The 18,606-nt window shown below is 40.7% G+C and overlaps 1 protein-coding gene across 1 annotated transcript in view; it reads left to right on the forward strand.

Annotated features, from left to right (window-relative positions):
- Nucleotides 1–18,606, forward strand: part of LOC125088549 (uncharacterized) — a 111,343-nt gene that overhangs the window by 85,671 nt on the left and 7,066 nt on the right. The window contains exons 11-14 of the mRNA XM_047709756.1: nt 351–614; nt 4,394–4,480; nt 8,180–8,306; nt 9,673–9,771. Of these exons, the coding sequence (XP_047565712.1) occupies nt 351–614; nt 4,394–4,480; nt 8,180–8,306; nt 9,673–9,771 (577 nt within the window). The remainder of the gene's footprint in view (nt 1–350; nt 615–4,393; nt 4,481–8,179; nt 8,307–9,672; nt 9,772–18,606) is intronic.

An 18,606-nucleotide genomic window follows, 5' to 3' on the forward strand; every position in this document is an offset into this window, starting at 1 on the left:
CCTTTGAGGGCTGGGAACTGAAACTGAGGAAAGAGAAATGGCCGATAAGGGGGGCGGGGGAGGGCAACTTTATCGATCACCTTAACCCAACAGAATTTATAGAACAATTTGTTCACAACTGCCAAGAAGGAGAAAAAAACCGAGAAGAGGAAGAAAGGGAAGGAGAGAGCTCGAGCAAGCACGCGCTATCTTTCTGTGTCGTCCGCTCCCCGTTCTGATACGGTATGGGGATATTTTTATTCAGAACTTGACATATATCCACATCCTACTTGGGCATATATACTGAGCACCTGCTGTGCGCCTAGTAGGTACATTATGTGTTTGCTGGTGTTAAGACTTCTTTCTAAAACATACCAGTACTTCTGCGACAAGCACTACAAGCTCCCAGAACGCCCTTCCGGGTCCCGGGCATCCCTGAAGCACCTCCCCTGGTAGCCCACCCTCAAGCCCCAAGGGTTTCCCAGCGATCTCCTCAGCAACAGCTAGCACCCGCGCTTGCGCACTCCGCTCAGCAATTTGGGGCGGGGCGGGCCCTCCCTACCGAAGACTACATTTCCCACAGGCCTCTGCTCCTTGTTGCCTTCCGGTTTTCTAGCTGCCGTTGGCTCCGAGAGGTGAGTTGGTCGCGTGCATTGAGGAAATGGGCGCGGGGGCGGCGCGGGGGCGGCGCGGGCCTCTGTGTGAACCCGGTTGTACTGAGTTGTGGAATTTGTGACGCTGACTGGGCATCGGGTACCCTGAGGCGTCCTTTCCCTTTCCGCGTAAGGGCTGCACATATTCCTCGGCCCAGAATGGCTCCGAGTTAGATGTATGAACCCGAGTGAAGGCCCCAACAAAAAGACGCGGTCTTGAGAATTGCAGCTCTGAGAACCACAGCTTATTCAGAGCTCCCTCGTAAGGAAACTACCATGACTTCGGAGACAGATTCCAGACTTGGCCTTTGTACTCGGCCTTTCTCTGATACCGAGAAGGCTGATCTTAACCTCGGACTCCCTCTTAGTTCCATCGGGTTCTGTGCGTGGTGGCTGGTGGGAGCAAGTGTGATAGCGGGGGTGTGTTTTGAGTTAGCCAAGGCGAGCTGAGTTCCAAGAAAGGCTTAAGGTCTCAGGATTCGTGTCTTTTCCCCAATCCTGCCAGTCTTCAGGAAGGAGCGAGAAAAGAGAAGATAACCATTTGTATGTCTATATCCTTTGTTCGTGAAATGTAACTTTTTTTTTTCTGGACATGGAAACCTTTGCATCTCCTGGGAAAGAATGAAAAATGCGTGCGGACTGAAAAGAGAAAAAACAGCCCTTGCATTAATCCCGCTGGGAGAGAAGAGACAGATAAAGCCAGCTGCAGAATTAATAGAAAGTTATTATTCATGCAGCAGTTGTAAAATGCTATAACAACTCCCTTTTTGAGAGATTACAGCTGTTTTACCAATGATGCTCCAGACTTGCTTTGCCATTTTTTATTTTATTGCTGGAGATACCCAGTTGCTAAACTGCTCTCCCTTCAAGATAATACTTAATCTCCAATTAATCTCTGCCTTCTCTAGTCTCTTGTTCCCTACTTCCCATACATCCTTCAAAATCCTTCCGTAGGAATTCAGCCCTTTACAAAAGATCTTTTCTTCTCCTCCTCCATTGCATTCCAGCCCTTTCTGTGGAATTTCCTCCTTCTCTTAAGTCAATAAATCTGATTTTGTTGGACTGTACAAGCTTGTTCCAGGTGGTCTTTTGCTGGTTAGGTTTTAACGCTGGAAATATCCTATCCATAGACCTGGTACTTTGCTCTTTTTCCCAGTGAATGATAGGGGCGATCTGGTTACGTCCTGCCTCCTCTCCAGTGGGTATTCCCATGAACCTTTGGCAGTCATTTAATTCCTTCTGTGAGCTGTTTCTTTCAAATCGTCTAAATGGCTAGCAAGTAAACCTGAAGGGAGGCCAACTGCAGGGCTTTATTTTAGGCTTTGATTTGTTGAGAGGATCACAGTTTAGTTGGAATCATATGCTAGATCTTTACCACTGTCCTGAATTCAAAAGCAGGCAAAGGTAGGAGATAGTTCGATTGGTGACAGGGTTTTCTGCTTTTGAGGCTTTTAAGAAGTTGTAATGTGACAGGGTTTTTAATGGAGAGGTCTGTGTTAACGAGGGAAGGGAATGGAGGATGTTAGTAGAAATTTGAGAAATGGTTTGAAGTTTTTGACAGCATGAGTGGTCTTATATTTATGTGGTTTTAGGAGAGGCGGTTGAGTTGTGGAGCTAAATTACCAGTGATGTAGTCTTAAAACTGCCACTTAGAGCTAGGTGGAATTGGGGTAATTTATATCATCTTTTTGTGCCACAGTTTCTTCATCTGTGAAAGGATAATGATAGAAACTGCCGTATAGGATTGCTATGAAAAGATGAATTAATTATATATGAAGTCCTCAGAGAGTGCTTGACACATAATAAGTGCTCAGTAGATTTAATTGTTACTATTATGTTGTAATTCCATCTTTTTTCTCATCACCCAGATCCAAAAATTGTGAGTATTTTCCCACTTTGGCTTCATCCATCCTTGAACCCCCTTTTGTAAATTGTTGTTAATCAGGAGGAGTTGCTTATCAATGTGAAGTTTGAAATTTATTAGCTAGCATTCTAAGAGCAGGGCTGAGAAGCTCAAGTTTTTTATGGAAAATGTATGTAGTATTCTTCATTTTCAGTGATATAACTGACTTTTATTTACTGTTTATTTGCTATTTTAAGTGCTTTATTATATGTGAGGTCTTATTTAGTCCTCATAACAGCCTTTTGAGTTAGAATCTATAATTATCACCATTTTTTTATGGGAGGTGACTAAGGCTGGAAAGTTAAGTGACATGTCTAGAATCATAGTTAATAACTGCCAGAGCTAAGATTTGTATACTGAAAGTGGTACACAAAAGCCTGTATCAGTAATTAATTATAACAGTATGCCAAGTCTCATCATTATGTATACTTTAAAAAAAATTCCTCTTGACTTATTCAGTAACCTATTATGATAGAAGGAAGAGATATTAATCTGATGACAGCAAGTACTATCAAGTTATGTCCATATTATACTGAAGCTATGGGGTCCGGAGGTAATGGATTTCATACAGTAAGATTTATGTCTCATAGGTTTTCTGTGTGGGTGTGTTTGTTTTTTTTTTTTTAAGATTTTATTTATTTATTTATTTGTCAGAGAGAGAGAGAGAGAGAGAGCGAGCGCGAGCGCACGGGAGAACACAAGCAGGCAGAGGCAGAGAGAGAAGCAGGCTCCCCACTGAGCAAGGAGCCCGATTCGGGACTCGATCCCAGGACCCTGGGATCATGACCTGAGCCGAAGGCAGCGGCTTAACCAACAGAGCCACCCAGGCGTCCCTGTGTGGGTGTGTTTTAAAAAAATTTTATTTTAATTCCAGTATCGTTAACAATGTCTCACAGTTTTTATTTGAATGGTATTTTATGCAAAGTGAGATTAGTAAAACAAAGAGATCCAACAGATCCAACTGGAAGCTTCATAGGCATCTTAGCCTAAAGCATCGTCTCAGAAATAAAATAAATTTATTTCTCAATAAAATGTGAAAGGAAGCAGCCATGAGACTGCTGTTGTTACTTAAAAGGCATTAGTCAAGGATTTTTTATCATTCATTTCTAGATAGAACTCCAGCTTGGTTCATGAATTAGCAGGTGAAGAAAATAAAAAAGAAAAAGAAAAGTCCCTCGAGGCCCATGTGGGGGCTCAGTCAGTTAAGTGTCTGCCCTAGGCTCAGGTCCCAGGGTGGTAGGATTGAGCCCTGAGTCAGGCTCTCCACTTAGCAGGGAGCCTGCTTCTCCCTCTCCCTCTGCCTGCTGCTCCCCCTGCTTATGCTTTTGCTCTATGTCAAATAAATATACAAAATCTTTTTTTTTTAAAGATTTTATTTATTTATTTGACAGAGATCACAAGTAGGCGGGGGGGGGGGGTGGCGGTGGTGGGCGGCGGGGGAGCAGGCTCCCTGCTGAGCAGGAAACCTGATTTGGGGCTTGATCCCAGGAACCTGGGATCATGACCTGAGCCGAAGGCAGAGGCTTTAACCCACTGAGCCACCCAGGTGGTATGGCACTTTCTCAGCCCTGTAAAGTTGTACTGGAGGAAGGAGGAGTCCGTCATCAGGACCAGATATATATTGCCAGATGGGGAATCCTTCTCCAAAGTATTCAGGCTTTTGTTCAGCTGGATTTCCTCAAAGCTTGGATTTCTTCAGACATCTCCTCTAGTTTTTATGAGTATGGGATCAGGGTGGTGGGTATAGTGGTGGAGAATAGTTAAGAAGTAGGAAGGCAAAAGAAAAAAACTCATTAACGTAAGTCATTTTGGGATCTCTGAGTTGCATTTGGTTTCATGGTCTCTTTTTTTCTTTCAGATCTGGCTTATCAGGGCTTTGCAGTTCCCCAACAGAGAAATCTTGAAAAGGACTGACCAGTTCTTGCATTTTGAAACCATGGCCCATGTAAGTTGATGTTCTTTTCTCCTTTTTGAAATGTTGTTGATCTCTAGGTTATGTGTACATACTCATTCCCTTAACTTGAACTCTGCCCAGGAACTTGCTTTAGTAACTCTAAGTCCTATGAGGGTTGGAGACAAATAGCCCAGTGTCCTTTCTAGGTGCCCTTCCCTCTTCTCCACAAATGTGGACCACCTCCTAGCTCCAAAGTCTTCTGTCAAGAGCCATGAGGGAGCGAAAGTGAAATGCCTTGAGAAAAATGCAGGCATTTTCTGCAGAATGACCCCTTGCTAACATTTTCCAATAGAACAGCTTTTGATTTTAATATTTAAATTTCAGAGAGAGTATGTTTCTCTGAACAGTGATTTTTTTTTTTAAGATTTTATTTATTTATTTGACAGACAGAGATCACAAGTAGGCAGAGAAGTAGGCAGAGAGAGAGGAAGAGAAGCAGGCTTCCTGCTGAGCGGAGAGCCCGATGCAGGGCTCAATCCCAGGACCAAGGAATCATGACCTGAGCTAAAGGCAGAGTCTTTTTAACCCACTGAGCCAGCCAGGTGCCCCTGAACACAGTGATTTTTAGTCTAGTTTTATGTAGGAAATATTTGTGTCTCCAGTACACAATTTGACATCTTTTCAAAGTTTTTGAGCTTTTTATTGACACGTAACACACATAGAGAAAAGTACACGAGTCCTAAGTGTGTAGCTGAATGAATTTTCATGAATTGAGCATATCTGTGCTGTCAGTACTCAGGTCAAGAAAAGAATATTGCTAGTACCTAAGATGCCCCCTTTTCAATCACTCCCTGCCCACCCAGCCCAGATATAACCACTATCCTGACTTCTTTTTGTTTGTTTGTTTGTTTGTTTGTTTAAGATTTTATTTATTTGAGAGAGCGAGACCTCGTGAGCAGGGGTAGGGAAGGAGGAAGAGGCGGACTCCTTGCTGAGCAAGGAGGTCCAATGCAGGGCTGGAACCCAGTACCCCAGGATCATGACCTGAGCTGAAGGCAGCTGCTTAATAGACTGAGCCACCAGGCACCCCCACTGACTTCTAACATTATAAATGAATTTTGCCTATTTTTAGAACTTTATATATGTGAAACTGTATAGTTCAGTACAACCTTTTTTTTTTTTTAAAGATTTTATTTATTTAACAGACAGAGATCACAAGCAGGCAGAGAGGCAGGCAGAGAGAGAGGAAGGGAAGCAGGCTCCCCACTGAGCAGAGAGCCCGATGTGGGGCTCGATCCCAGGACCCTGGGATCATGACCTGAGCCGAAGGCAGAGGCTTTAACCCACTGAGCCACCCAGGCGCCCCTCAGTACAACCTTTTTTAACAAAAGATAATTGCAGGAGAGTCTCCTTATATTTCACATATAATTCCTAGACCATTAGAACCATCTGTAGGTGTTTTGAGATGCATGCAAATATTATTAAAGAGGATGTGTGTATCTGGTGCTGTCGGTGAGAATGGAGGTATCAGAGCTTCATACTGAGTGTGAGTCATAACTGAGTGTTATGTTCTTGCTGAAATGCATTTTCATAGTGCACTTAACGTATAGCTCTTGTGTAGTACAAAATAAGTCTCTAAAAAGTTGCAGAAGTATTGAAGAAATTGTGGGGAAAGACACAAAGCAAGTGAGAAACATGAATTCAGTAAAAGAGACAATGAAAATACTAAAGCTAAAGATATGTGTGCAATAACTAGCCCTTGTGAACTCTGGTTCTGTGCTGGAGGGAGCCGTTAGGCTATTTGGAGGCTTGGAATTGATGTATAATGCCATGGAGTTCTTTGCTTTAACATGATGGGAAAATAGGTAATTTTAATAGTGTAGTCTAAGAATGTCTGATATTCAGGAATGGGTTATTGATATTAAGTGGGAGATCGTTGTTTTGAAAACTTTCCTTGAAGATCTGTGGAGTGATTGAAGAAAGAATTGGGTCCTGTTTGACTACTAGAAGGGAAGACCCCAGACTTCTTCACAGACATGAGTTTTCCCGTACATAAGATGAGATTTAGTGTTGGCTGGTCTCAGTCTCTGTATGTGTTGAAATCTTAAGGTACACATGTAAGGCTTTTAGGACTGGGTAGATTGGGTAGGAATGTAATTGGGGTCTTATATTGTAAGGCCTAAAATTTCATATGCTTATTTGATATCTTTATCAGGGCTCCAAAGGCCTAATCATGAGTTCCCCTGCTCTTGCCAGATGTGCTCCCCATCCAGCAAAAAGACTCCCACCTGGCTAGCTTTCCTATCAGGAAGATGACCTAAACCCCTCCTGGTCCTCACTCTAAAGGGTTTCACCTCCTTGCTGGACCACAAAATTATTCAAACAAACCAGTCACATCCTCCTGTGGGAATTAGGGCCACCTTACCCTCTTTTTACTACAAAGCCTGCCTCCCACAGACCCTGCTTGTTCACTCCATTCCTGAGTGCAACCCCTGTGTGGCCCTGCATGACGTGTGGTGTTCTCCTCCCCTGGGCTGTGAGTATACATGTCTAATAATGCTGTCAATCTCATCTGTCCAGTGTCAGGAATTGAGCCACCTCATACTGTTTAGGCCAAGGGATCTCTCCCTCACCAGTGGGCTGATTAGGAGGTAATCAGAACAGCAATGCAGAGAGAGAGATCGAGAATCATCTCCAGCAAACCCTGAGAGAATAGTACCAGGAGCAAAGTGCACTGTGTAATTTTACAAGATGTATGGGTTTACAGCAAGGTGTCTCAACCTTGGAACTATTAATATTTTGAGCCAGAGAATCTTTTATTGTGGGGACTTGTCTTCTGCATTGCAGAATATCTAACATGTCCCTGACCTTTACAAATTAGATGCCTGTAACACCCACACCTCCTCCCCCCAGGTGGTGACAACCAAAATTGTCTCCAGACATGGCCAGATGTCTTCTGCAGAGTAAAAGCACTCCTTGTTGAAAACCACTGGTCCAAAGTGACATCATCATGGTTGAGTATCCTCTAACTCAGGAATGAGGAAGAGTGTTCAGTGAGGGATAATGGATGATAAAGACTAAGAAGGTCATCCAGATGCACAAGAAGGTCATCCAGATGCACAAGTAATAGATAATGTAGGCTGTGAGAGCTGAGGAAGATGTTTGAAATTGAACTGAATTAAAATATCTAAATAGGAAAAGAAAAAAGACTGCATCTAAAATATTCAAAGCATGGACTATCATGTAGCAATTTCTATAAAGTTGACTAAAAAAATGGTCCTTCTAGAGGAAATGTTTGTAAGAAAATATGACTTTATGATGAGCTTGAGTCTGTTTTCTTAGAAGAGCTGTTGTAGTACATTTGGGAGAAGTTCTTATCAATATTTTTTCACGATCATTTAAGGGAAAAGAAGGTGGAAGACGTTTCCCATGAATTTGTGGTAGAGAAGCAGAGCTTGTAGGAGGCTTGTGTGTAGTGTTTCATTTAATTGGGACCTCTTGGTTATTTTATTCATTTCCAGATATTTCTGGGTAAAAAATTAATCTTATCTGTAGCCACAGAGCTATTCAAGACATGTAGAACTCTTCTTTAATGATACTAATTTTCTTACTGCCCCTGATACATAAGCCCTACCTCATTTGCTTGTTATGTGAACCCTTCTCTGCATTGCAGTCCTTGATCTCCCCCCTTTTCATTTAAAAATTATTTCATTTATTTTCACAGGTAATACATGAGTCTTATTTTTTCAGGGTTCAGTGACATTCAGGGACGTGGCCATAGACTTCTCACAGGAAGAATGGGAATTCCTGGACTCAGCTCAGAGGGACTTATATAGGGATGTGATGTGGGAGAATTACAGCAATTTCATCTCACTAGGTAAGGCTATTTATCCCAAACTATGTTGGCTTTCTCTGCTGTCAACTTCAGGACTATGTTTTGAAAAACTAGATAAATTTTTTCTCTCTGTCCCAAAGGAATGGTTTTAGCTTCATTAGGTTGGAAAAAGGCTCCTCCATTTAATGCGTCATCACTTTCATCTAGCTCTGTCCTTCACATTTTTTTTAAAGCAATTTTTTTTTTTAAGATTTTATTCATTTGACAGAGAGAGATCACAAGTAGTCAGAGAGGCAGTCAGAGAGAGAAGGGGAAGCAGGCTCCCTGCCGAGCAGAGAGCCCAATGTGGGGCTCGATCCCAGGACCCTGAGACCATGACCTGAGCTGAAAGCAGAGGTTTAACCCCCTGAGCCACCCAGGCACCCCTGTCCTTCACATTTTCTTCAGACTCTGTAATTTACTTGTTTCACTGCTATCCAAGGGCTGGGCTTCAATTCTGGCTTGAATTCTACCACTAGAGGCATTGTCCAAGAAATCAGATTTTACCTTATATTTGAGTCCAGAATTGATGCAAATACTTAACATTCCATTCTAATCCACCTGCAAGGAAAGTACCTAAACACAGGGGCTTTGAGTGTCTCTAAAAATCAGGGGAACCTATAGAATTTACAAAGTATTAAATGGATCCACAAAGTTCATTTAAAATTCAAGCAAACACATTCTGTTTCCTATAACAACCATATTTAGTTTTTCCTTTTTTGTGGTTGAAATTTAAAATCTAAGAACTTTGCATTTAACATTGAGTAAATAATCCTAGAAAGGATCAGAAGATGTCTCAGTTAAGACACTATCTTGTCAGCAAATGGATAACAATAAAAATAACTAGCACACATATAGGTGTGTATATGTTTGTGTGTGTGTGTGTATATATATATATTTATTTATTTATATGTAAATATATATAGCTTCATATATTTGTACTTAGATACTATTCTGAGCATTGTGTGTTATTAATTAATTCTCACAACTCTGTAAGAAATATACTATGATTATCCTCATTTCAGACGAGAAAACTTAGGGATAAGAGGTTAATAATTGGCTGAGGTAACACAGCAACAAAGGTAGGATTTAAACTCAGGCAGTCTGGATCCAGACTGTGTTCCCAACCACTACACAAGACTGCCTCTCAATGGAGCTTGTATGGGTTTAAATTATATTAAGTCCTGTTCTTAACCATCTATTCCTTGTGTTCCTGAAGTTACCCTAATATGAGTGCTCTTCAGCTCCCTTGCATTTATTTGCTCTTAGGCTTTATAAGGTAGCATTTTGATCTGTAGTTAATTATGAACTTAACCAAATTTGAACCTGGCTTTTGGAGTTATAATTTCATGTCACATTATCTTTTAAGCAGAACCTTCCATTTCTAAACCAGATGTGATTACTTTATTGGATGAAGGGAAGGAGCCCTGGATGGTTGTAAGGGAAGGGACCAGAAGACACTACTCTGGTGAGTGAGGGCTGAGCAAGATGGGGAATTAATTACTGGAGGTAATCAGCCAAGCCTGTTAGCCTTGAGATGTTGTTGGAAATCTCTCCTCAAAAGCCCATGGCCTTTGGAGGAAAGGGATGAGACCTGGGCAGCAAATTAAAATCTTTTAAATCTGGGGGCGCCTGGGTGGCTCAGTGGGTTAAACCACTACCTTCGGCTCAGGTCATGATCTCAGGGTCCTGGGATCGAGTCCCGCATCGGGCTCTCTGCTCCGCGGGGAGCCTGCTTCCTCCTCTCTCTCTCTCTGCCTGCCTCTCTGGCTACTTGTGATCTCTCTCTGTCGAATAAATAAATAAAATCTTAAAAAAAAAAAAAATCTTTTAAATCTGGCCACCAAAGGAACTTCATGTTCACCTTGATTACAACTCTCTGGTTTTCTCAGTACTCATATTTTTCTCCTACTTCAGAGAGAGGAGCTTTTCTCAGTAGGAGAAAAACAGTTGATAATAAACATAAGAACTAAAATCAACAAGATAAGAAAAGTAGAGAAAATTAATAAAGCCAAAAGTTGATTTCTGGAAAAGATCAAAGTTGATGAACACCTATGGGGCGCCTGGGTGGCTCAGTGGGTTAAAGCCTCTGCCCTTGGCTCAGGTCATGATCCCTGGGTCCTGGGATCGAGCCCCACATCGGGCTCTCTGCTTAGCAGGGAGCCTGCTTCCTCTCTCTCTCTGCCTGCCTCTGCCTACTTGTGATCTCTGTCTGTCAAATAAATAAATAAAATCTTTAAAAAAAACAACAACATTAAAAAAAAAGTTGATGAACACCTAGCTTGATTCATCAAGGAAAAAAAAAGACAACAATTGCTAATACTAGGAATGAAAGAGTAACTGGGTTATCACTTCACACCCTATAGCCATTAAAAGAATAGTGAGAGAATACCATGAGCAATTTTATGATAATAAATTCAACATCTTACACAAAATGGAAAAACTCCTTGAAAAACACAATTATCAGAACCAATCAAGGTAAAAAGAAAAAAAAAAAGAAAATATGAGTAACCTTATATCTGTCAAAATAATTTTTTTTAAAAATTTTTTTTAAATTAATTTATTTATTTGACAGAGATCACAAGTAGGCAGAGAAGGAGGCAGGAAGAGAGCAAGAGGAAGAAGCAGGCTCCCCTGCTGAGCAGAGAGCCCGATGCGGGGCTCGATCCCAGGACCCTGGGATCACGACCTGAGCCGAAGGCAGAGGCTTTGACCCACTGAGCCACCCAGGCGCCCCAGTTATCAGAAATCTTTCCATTAAGAAAACACCAGGTTCAAATGGCTTCACCAGCAAATTCTATTAAATGTTTACAGAAGAAATAATAGTGGTACACAAATTCCTTCATAAAAGGAAAGAACAGCTTCCTAACTCATTTTCCAAGAATAGTGTAACTTGCATACTATGTCCTGGTGAATTACTAAAGGGAAAAAAAAATGATAGGCTCATTATCCTTCATGAACATAGATATAAAATCCTTAAGAAAATATTAGTCAATTAAATCTAACATATGTAAAAATGATGATAAGTAGGGTTTACCCCGGGAATGCAAGCTTGGTTTAATATTCAAAAATTAATTAGTGTGAAAAAAAATTAATCCATATCTTTAAGAGTATTAACAAGAATGAGAGAAACTATGTGATTGTGTCCATATATGTAGAAATAGCTTATGACAAAATTCAACATCCATTCATAATAAAAATTTCCAGGAAACTGGAAGTTCAAGGGAACTTCCTCAAAAATTACTGCTAAAAAAAATACTACGTCATAAACTTCATCATACTTGATTGAACAGTTTCCCCCTTAAGATTGAGAATAATGTGGGTGCATGGGTGGCTCAGTGGGTTAAGCCTCTGCTTTCAGCTCAGGTCATGATCTCAGAGTACTGGGATTGAAGCCCCCATCGGGCTCTCTGCTCGGCAGGGAGCATGCTTCCCCTTCTCTCTCTCTGCCTGCCTCTCTGCCTACTTGTGACCTCTCTCTCTATGTCAAATAAAAAATAAATAAATAAATAAAATATTTTTTAAAAGATTGGGAATAAGGCAAGAGTGCCCACTTTTCGGACGCCTGGGTGGCTCAGTTGGTTAAGCGGCTGCCTTCGGCTCAGGTCATGATCCCAGAGTCCTGGGATCGAGTCCCACATCGGGCTCCTTGCTCAGCAGGAAGCCTGCTTCTCCCTCTGCCTCTGCCTGCCACTCTATCTGCCTGTGCTCACTCTCTCTCTCTCTGACAAATTAATAAAAAAAAAAAAAAAAAGAGTGCCCACTTTTCCCATATCTATTTAACATTGAATTGAAGGTCCTAGCATTGCAATATGGCAAGAAAAATAAGAGACATAAAATCAAAAAGAAGGAAGTTACACTGTTTGGAGATGGCATGATTGTGTACATAGAAAATCCTAAGGAATCAAAACAACAACTGGGGCGCCTGGGTGGCTCAGTGGGTTAAAGCCTCTGCCTTCGGCTCAGGTCATGATCCCAGGGTCCTGGGATCGAGCCCCGCATCGGGCTCTCTGCTCAGCAGGGAGCCTGCTTTCTCCTCTCTCTCCCTCTGCCTGCCTCTCTGCCTACTTGTAGTCTCTGTCTGTCAAATAAATACATTAAAAAAAAAATCTTAAAAAAAAAAAAGAACAACTACTCAAAGTAATAAATGAAGATCATAGTATGATCATAGGATACAAAGTTAATATATAAAAATCAATTGTGTTTTTATATACTAGAAGTGAAAAAAATAAGGAATATAAGGTAAAATAAATTAAGTCAATTAAGAAAATTGAAAGCAAATTAAGTCAATTTACATTAGTGTCAAAAAAAATATTAAGGAGGGGCGCCTGGGTGGCTCAGTGGGTTAAGCCGCTGCCTTCGGCTCAGGTCATGATCCCAGGTCCTGGGTTCGAGCCCCACATTGGGCTTTCTGCTCAGCGGGGAGCCTGCTTCCTCCTCTCTCTCTCTGCCTACTTGTGATTTCTCTCTGTCAAATAAATAAATAAAATCTTAAAAAAAAAATTAAGGAATAAATTTAGCAAAACATGTAAGACCTCTACACTAAAATTCATGGAACATTGCTAAGAGAAATTAAAGGCCTAAATAAATGGAGACTCTTTGGGGGATGGGAAGACTTCGTATTGTTAAAATGTCAATTTTATAGTTTTAACAAGCCGATTCCAAAATTTATATGGAAAAACGATGGACTTAGCATTTCTAAAGTAATCTTGGAGAAGGAAGACTATATTATAGGACTTAGACTACATGACTTGAAGATACTTCAAGATTCATTACAAAATCTACAGTAATCAGGGCGCGGGGTGGCTCAGTTGGTTAAGTGACTGCCTTCGGCTCTGGTCATGATCCCAGGTCCTTGAATTGAGCCCTGAATCAGGCTCCCTGCTCTGCGGGGAGCCTGCTTCTCCTTCTCCCTCTGCCTGCATCTCCCCCTGCTTGTGCTCTCACACTGTCAAATAAATAAAATCTTAAAAAATAAATAAATAAAAATAAAACTATAGTAATCAAAGGGCGCCTGGATGGCTCAGTATGTTGAGTGTCCAACTCTTGGTTTCAGCTCAGGTCATGATCTCAGGATCGTGAGAGTGAGCCCTGCATCAGGCTCCAGACTAGGTGGGGAGTCTGCTTGAGATTCTCTCCCTCTGCCCCCTACTCACATTATCTCTCTTTCTCTCATATTAATAAATATTAAATAAATAAAACTACAGTAGTCAAGACATTGAATATTGGATAAGGATCAACAACAGAACAAAGACCTTCGAGGTAGAACTCACACTTAAATGATCATTTACTTTTTGACAAAGGCACCAAAACCTTCCAATGGGGAAAGGAAAGTTTTTTCAACAAATAGTGCTGGCATAACTGGGGAAAAAAATCTTGACCCCTGCCTCATCCCCAAATTAATTTAAGATATATTTTAGACCTGGAGCGCCTGGGTGACTTAGTGGGTTAAAGCCTCTGCCTTCGGCTCAGGTCATGATCCCAGGGTCCTGGGATCAAGCCCCGCATCAGGCTCTCTGCTTAGCGGGAAGCCTGCTTCCTCCTCTCTTTCTCTGCCTGCCTCTCTGCCTACTTGTGGTCTCTGTCTGTCAAATAAATAAATGGAATCTTTAAAAAAATTTAAAAAATTTTTTAAAAAGATATATTTTAGACCTAAATATAAAAACTAAAAAATATAAAAAGCCAAATATAAAAGCTAAATATGAAAAAAAATTTTAAACTCAATATAAATTTTATATAAAAAACATGAAAGCTAGGGAGGTCTGACTGGTTCAGTTAGAGGAGCATGCAACTCTTGATCTTGGGGTTGTGGGGTATAGAGATTACTAAAAATAATAAAAAAATAAACTTACCAAAAAATGAAAGCTATATCTTTTAGAGGAACACTAGGAGAATTGCTTGGTTTGAGTATTATACTATGGTTATGGTAAGATGTTAACATTGAGAGAGGATGGGTGAAGGTTGCATCAGACTTTCCTGTGTATTTCTCTGCAACCTCATAGGAATCTACAGTTTTTTCAAAATAAAAAGGAGACAACTGAATAGGGGCAAGATGGGAAGAAGGATTATCAGTCAGGAGCTTATTTCTTTTGTCCTGGTTGAAGATAATAGTGGTTTTGATTAGAATGGCGGTGGTGGGAGGTAGAGTTAGATTCATGGTAGGTCTGCACAATACATGTTGGTCTGCTCCTCTGTGCAGATACTCTCCTCACCTTGCTTGTAATTCAACAATCAGCCTGAGGCTGCCCTCCTGGGGGATGTCCTCTTTACCTAGATTGGACTCCTCACACAGCTTCCTTCCCCCAATATGTGTAAGAAGCATCTTTGTCTTTTAGTTGATGTTATTTTATCCGTGTACATTTAAGTAATTTTCTTACTTATTGAGGTGCAAATCTAGTACCGTCCTAATTTTTTCTGGTGGTTCAACATATTCTTTCTTCCTTTTTTTCCTCTCCTGCCTTTGCTGAATTAATCAAATATTTTTATTTTATTTTATTTTTTAAAATATTTTGATTTTAGCTTTTGCCTCTTGAGTATGCTAGTTACATATACTTTTAGTTTTCTTCTCAGAGTTGCCCTAGAAATTAAAACATGGATTCTTACTACATTGCACCTTAAATTAATTCCTTTAATATCTTTCCCAATACTGTGAAGATATTAATATTTTATTTATGTATTTTTAAAGATCTTTCTTATTTGACAGAGAGAGCACAAGCAGGGGGAACAGCAGAGGGAGAGGGAGAAGCAGGCTCCCCACTGAGCAGGGAGCCCGACAAGGGGCTTGATCCCACGACCCGGATCATGACCTGAGCTGAAGGCAGGCACTTAACCGACTGAGCCACCCAGACACCCCAATACTTATTTAGATCTACCTACATGTTTACCTCTTACAGTGCTCCTCATTTTTTTCCTGCACTGCCATGCTTCTCTCTGGAATCATTTTCTCTGTACATGAAGAACTTCCTTAAATATTTATTTTATTGTGTCTCTTGGCAATGAATTCTCTTAGGTTTTGTTTGAAAAAAATTTTTTTTTAAGATTTTATTTATTTATTTGTCAGAGAGAGAGAGAGAGAGCGAGCACAGGCAGACAGAGTGGCAGGCAGAGGCAGAGGGAGAAGCAGGCTCCCTGACGAGCAAGGAGCCCGATGTGGGACTCGATCCCAGGACGCTGGGATCATGACCTGAGCCGAAGGCAGCGGCTTAACCAACTGAGCCACCCAGGCGTCCCTGAAAATATTTTTAAAGGGTACAGAATTTTGTCTTTGTTTTTGTTGGATAGAATTCTGGATTGGCAGTTATTTTCTCTTAGCAAATATCTTGTCTTTTGGCTTCTGTGATTTCCATTTAGAAGCAGTTTTTTGGTCATATTGGAATTCCTTTGGAGGTATTGTTTTGGAAGTTTTTTTTTTTCCTTTATGACTCCTTTAGAATTTTCTTTTTTATTTGGTTTTCAGAGATTTACTTTGGTATATCTCATTTTATATTGTGGTGTATGTATTCTGTTTGCTGTTTTAAGGAATTAAATTAGGCTTCATATCTTGTCAGTTTTGAAAAATTCTTGGTTGTTATATATTCAAGTATTGTTTCTTTCCCATTTTGGCTCCTCTCTCTTTCTGGGACTCAGGTCACACATATGTTAGACCTTTTTATTTTATTTATTTATTTTTTAAAGATTTTATTTATTTGACAGAGAGAGATCACAAGTAGACAGAGAGGCAGGCAGAGAGAGAGAGAGAGAGAGGGAAGCAGGCTCCCCGCCGAGCAGAGAGCCCGACGCGGGACTCGATCCCAGAACCCTGAGATCACGACCCGAGCCGAAGGCAGCGGCTTAACCCACTGAGCCACCCAGGCGCCCTGTTAGACCTTTTTAAATTGTTGCATGTGTCCTTTATGTTCTTTTCTGTTTTTTTGTTTGTTTGTTTTTCTTTTTTTCGTACTCTTTTTTGTTCCAGTGCTGCTTCTATAAACCCATTTCCTAGTTCACTGATCTTTTCGGCTAAGTGTAATCTGCTGTTAAAAATATCTGTTAAGGGACGCCTGGGTGGCTCAGTTGGTTAAGCAGCTGCCTTCGGCTCAGGTCATGATCCCAGCGTCCTGGGATCGAGTCCCACATCGGGCTCCTTGTTCTGTGGGGAGCCTGCTTCTCCCTCTGCCTCTGCCTGCCACTCTGTCTGCCTGTGCTCACTCTCTCTCTCTCTCTGACCAAAAAAAAAAAAAAAAAAAAAAAAAAATCTTAAAAAAAAAAATCTGTTAAATTCTTTATTTTAGGGGTGCCTGGGTGGCTCAGTGGGTTAAAGCCTCTGCCTTCGGCTCAGGTCAAGATTCCAGGGACCTGGGATTGAGCCCCGCATTGGGCTCTCTGCTCAGCAGGGAGCCTGCTTCCCCCTCTCTCTCTCTGCCTGCCTCTCTGCCTACTTCTGATCTCTGTCAAATAAATAAGATCTTTAAAAAAATTCTTAATTTTAGATGTTTTTCAGTTATGAGATTTCTATTTGGATATATATAGTGTTTTGTTTTTTTTTTTTTTTTTTTTTTTTTTGAGAGAGAGAGAGAGAGATTGGAGGGGTGAGGGAGAGGGAGAGAAGAATCTTAAGCAAGCTCTACACCCAGTGTGGAGTCTGATGCAGGGCTTGATCTCACAACCCTGAGATCATGACCTGAACTGAAACTTAGAGTCAGATGCTTACCCAAATGAGCCACCCAGGACCCCTCTCTTAATAGACTTAATTTTTAGAGCAGTTTTAGGTTGACAGCAAAATTGAGCAGATGGTAGAGATTTCCCACATATTCCCTAAGAGTGCATTATTTTTTTTTTAAGATTTTATTTATTTATTTGATAGACAGAGATCACAAGTAGGCAGAGAGGCAGGCAGAGAGAGAGAGAGGAGGAAGCAAGCTCCCTGCTGAGCAGAGAGCCTGATGCGGGGCTTGATCCCAGGACACTGAGATCATGACCTGAGCTGAAGGCAAAAACTTTAACCCACTGAGCCACCCAGGTGCCCCAAGAGTGCATTATTTTATAAATTAGTGGGAATTGACATCTTTTTCTGTGTTTATATTTTTAAAATATCTTATAAGCCTGGCTTATTCTAAAATATAATTTATGTACATTAAAATTCATTCTTTTTAGTATCTAGGAATTTTGACAAATGCATCGTTATGTAACCACCACCATAATCGAGTTTAGAATAGTTTCAAAGTCTCATGTTTTATAGTGATGAGGTTTTTTGAGTCATTTTAGCAGTTTTATACATTTGTACTGTAGTCATAGAAAAAACCTTTCTTATCACTCCTGTCCCACTTGTCCCCCTATCTTTGCTTACTTCATTCAACATTTAGATTTTCTCATTCATGTCCCCCATCTGGATCATTATCTTTGACCCTATATCTAACATAGCCTTTATTTTTCCTCTTTTGCACTCAGGTGATCCCAGGTACCATTCCATATTTGACTGTCATTCTGCTATCCTCAGTATCTGCCCATGTCTTTTTGTTAAGGATTTCATAAACCTTTCAATGTTAGGATAATTGAAAGATATTTGAGGTAGTTTTCTGGGACGTACAAACATTGCTTTAGCTATATGGAATGGGAGGGAACACCTAGAAGAGGTATGAAGGAACAAAAATTTGAATAAATGTAGCACTGGTAAGTAATAGTATAAACTCTAGAGGAGAAAAGTAAATCACTGTAGTACTTTTTTTTTTTTTTTTTTTTAGTTAAACTCTACTCCCAATGTGGAGCTCAAATTCAGAACCCCAAGATCAAGAGTTGCATGCTCCACTGACTGAGCCAGCCAGGCACCCCTATTGTAGTACATTTTAAAAAGATTAGAAACATGTACATATTCATTAGTGATGATGTAATTATGGGAATTAAATGAGTAACATCCATTGTGTATTTGGGGTTTGTTATTTAATGGTAAATGGACTTTAGAGTTTGTTTCTGCCACTAGGGAAGCTTAGGGGTTAGAAACTAACAGAATAACAAGTGAGAAAAGTAATAAGTATTCCAAAATTGGGACAAAAAAGAAGCAACCAGTTGCTGGGATGGAATATACAGTGCATAGTTTTATTTTTTATTTATTTTTTAAAGATTTTATTTATTTATTTGATAGACAGAGATCACAAGCAGGCAGAGAGGGAGGAGGAAGCAGGCTTCCTGCTAAGCAGAGAGCCCGATGTGGGGCTCGATCCCAGGACCCTGGGATCATGACCTGAGCAGAAGGAAGAGGCTTTAACCCATCGAGCCACCCAGGCGCCCCTATGGTACATAGTTTTAAACAGGATCAGCAGGAATGGCT

Source organism: Lutra lutra, chromosome 17 (assembly GCF_902655055.1).
Source record: "Lutra lutra chromosome 17, mLutLut1.2, whole genome shotgun sequence".
NCBI lineage: Eukaryota > Metazoa > Chordata > Mammalia > Carnivora > Mustelidae > Lutra > Lutra lutra.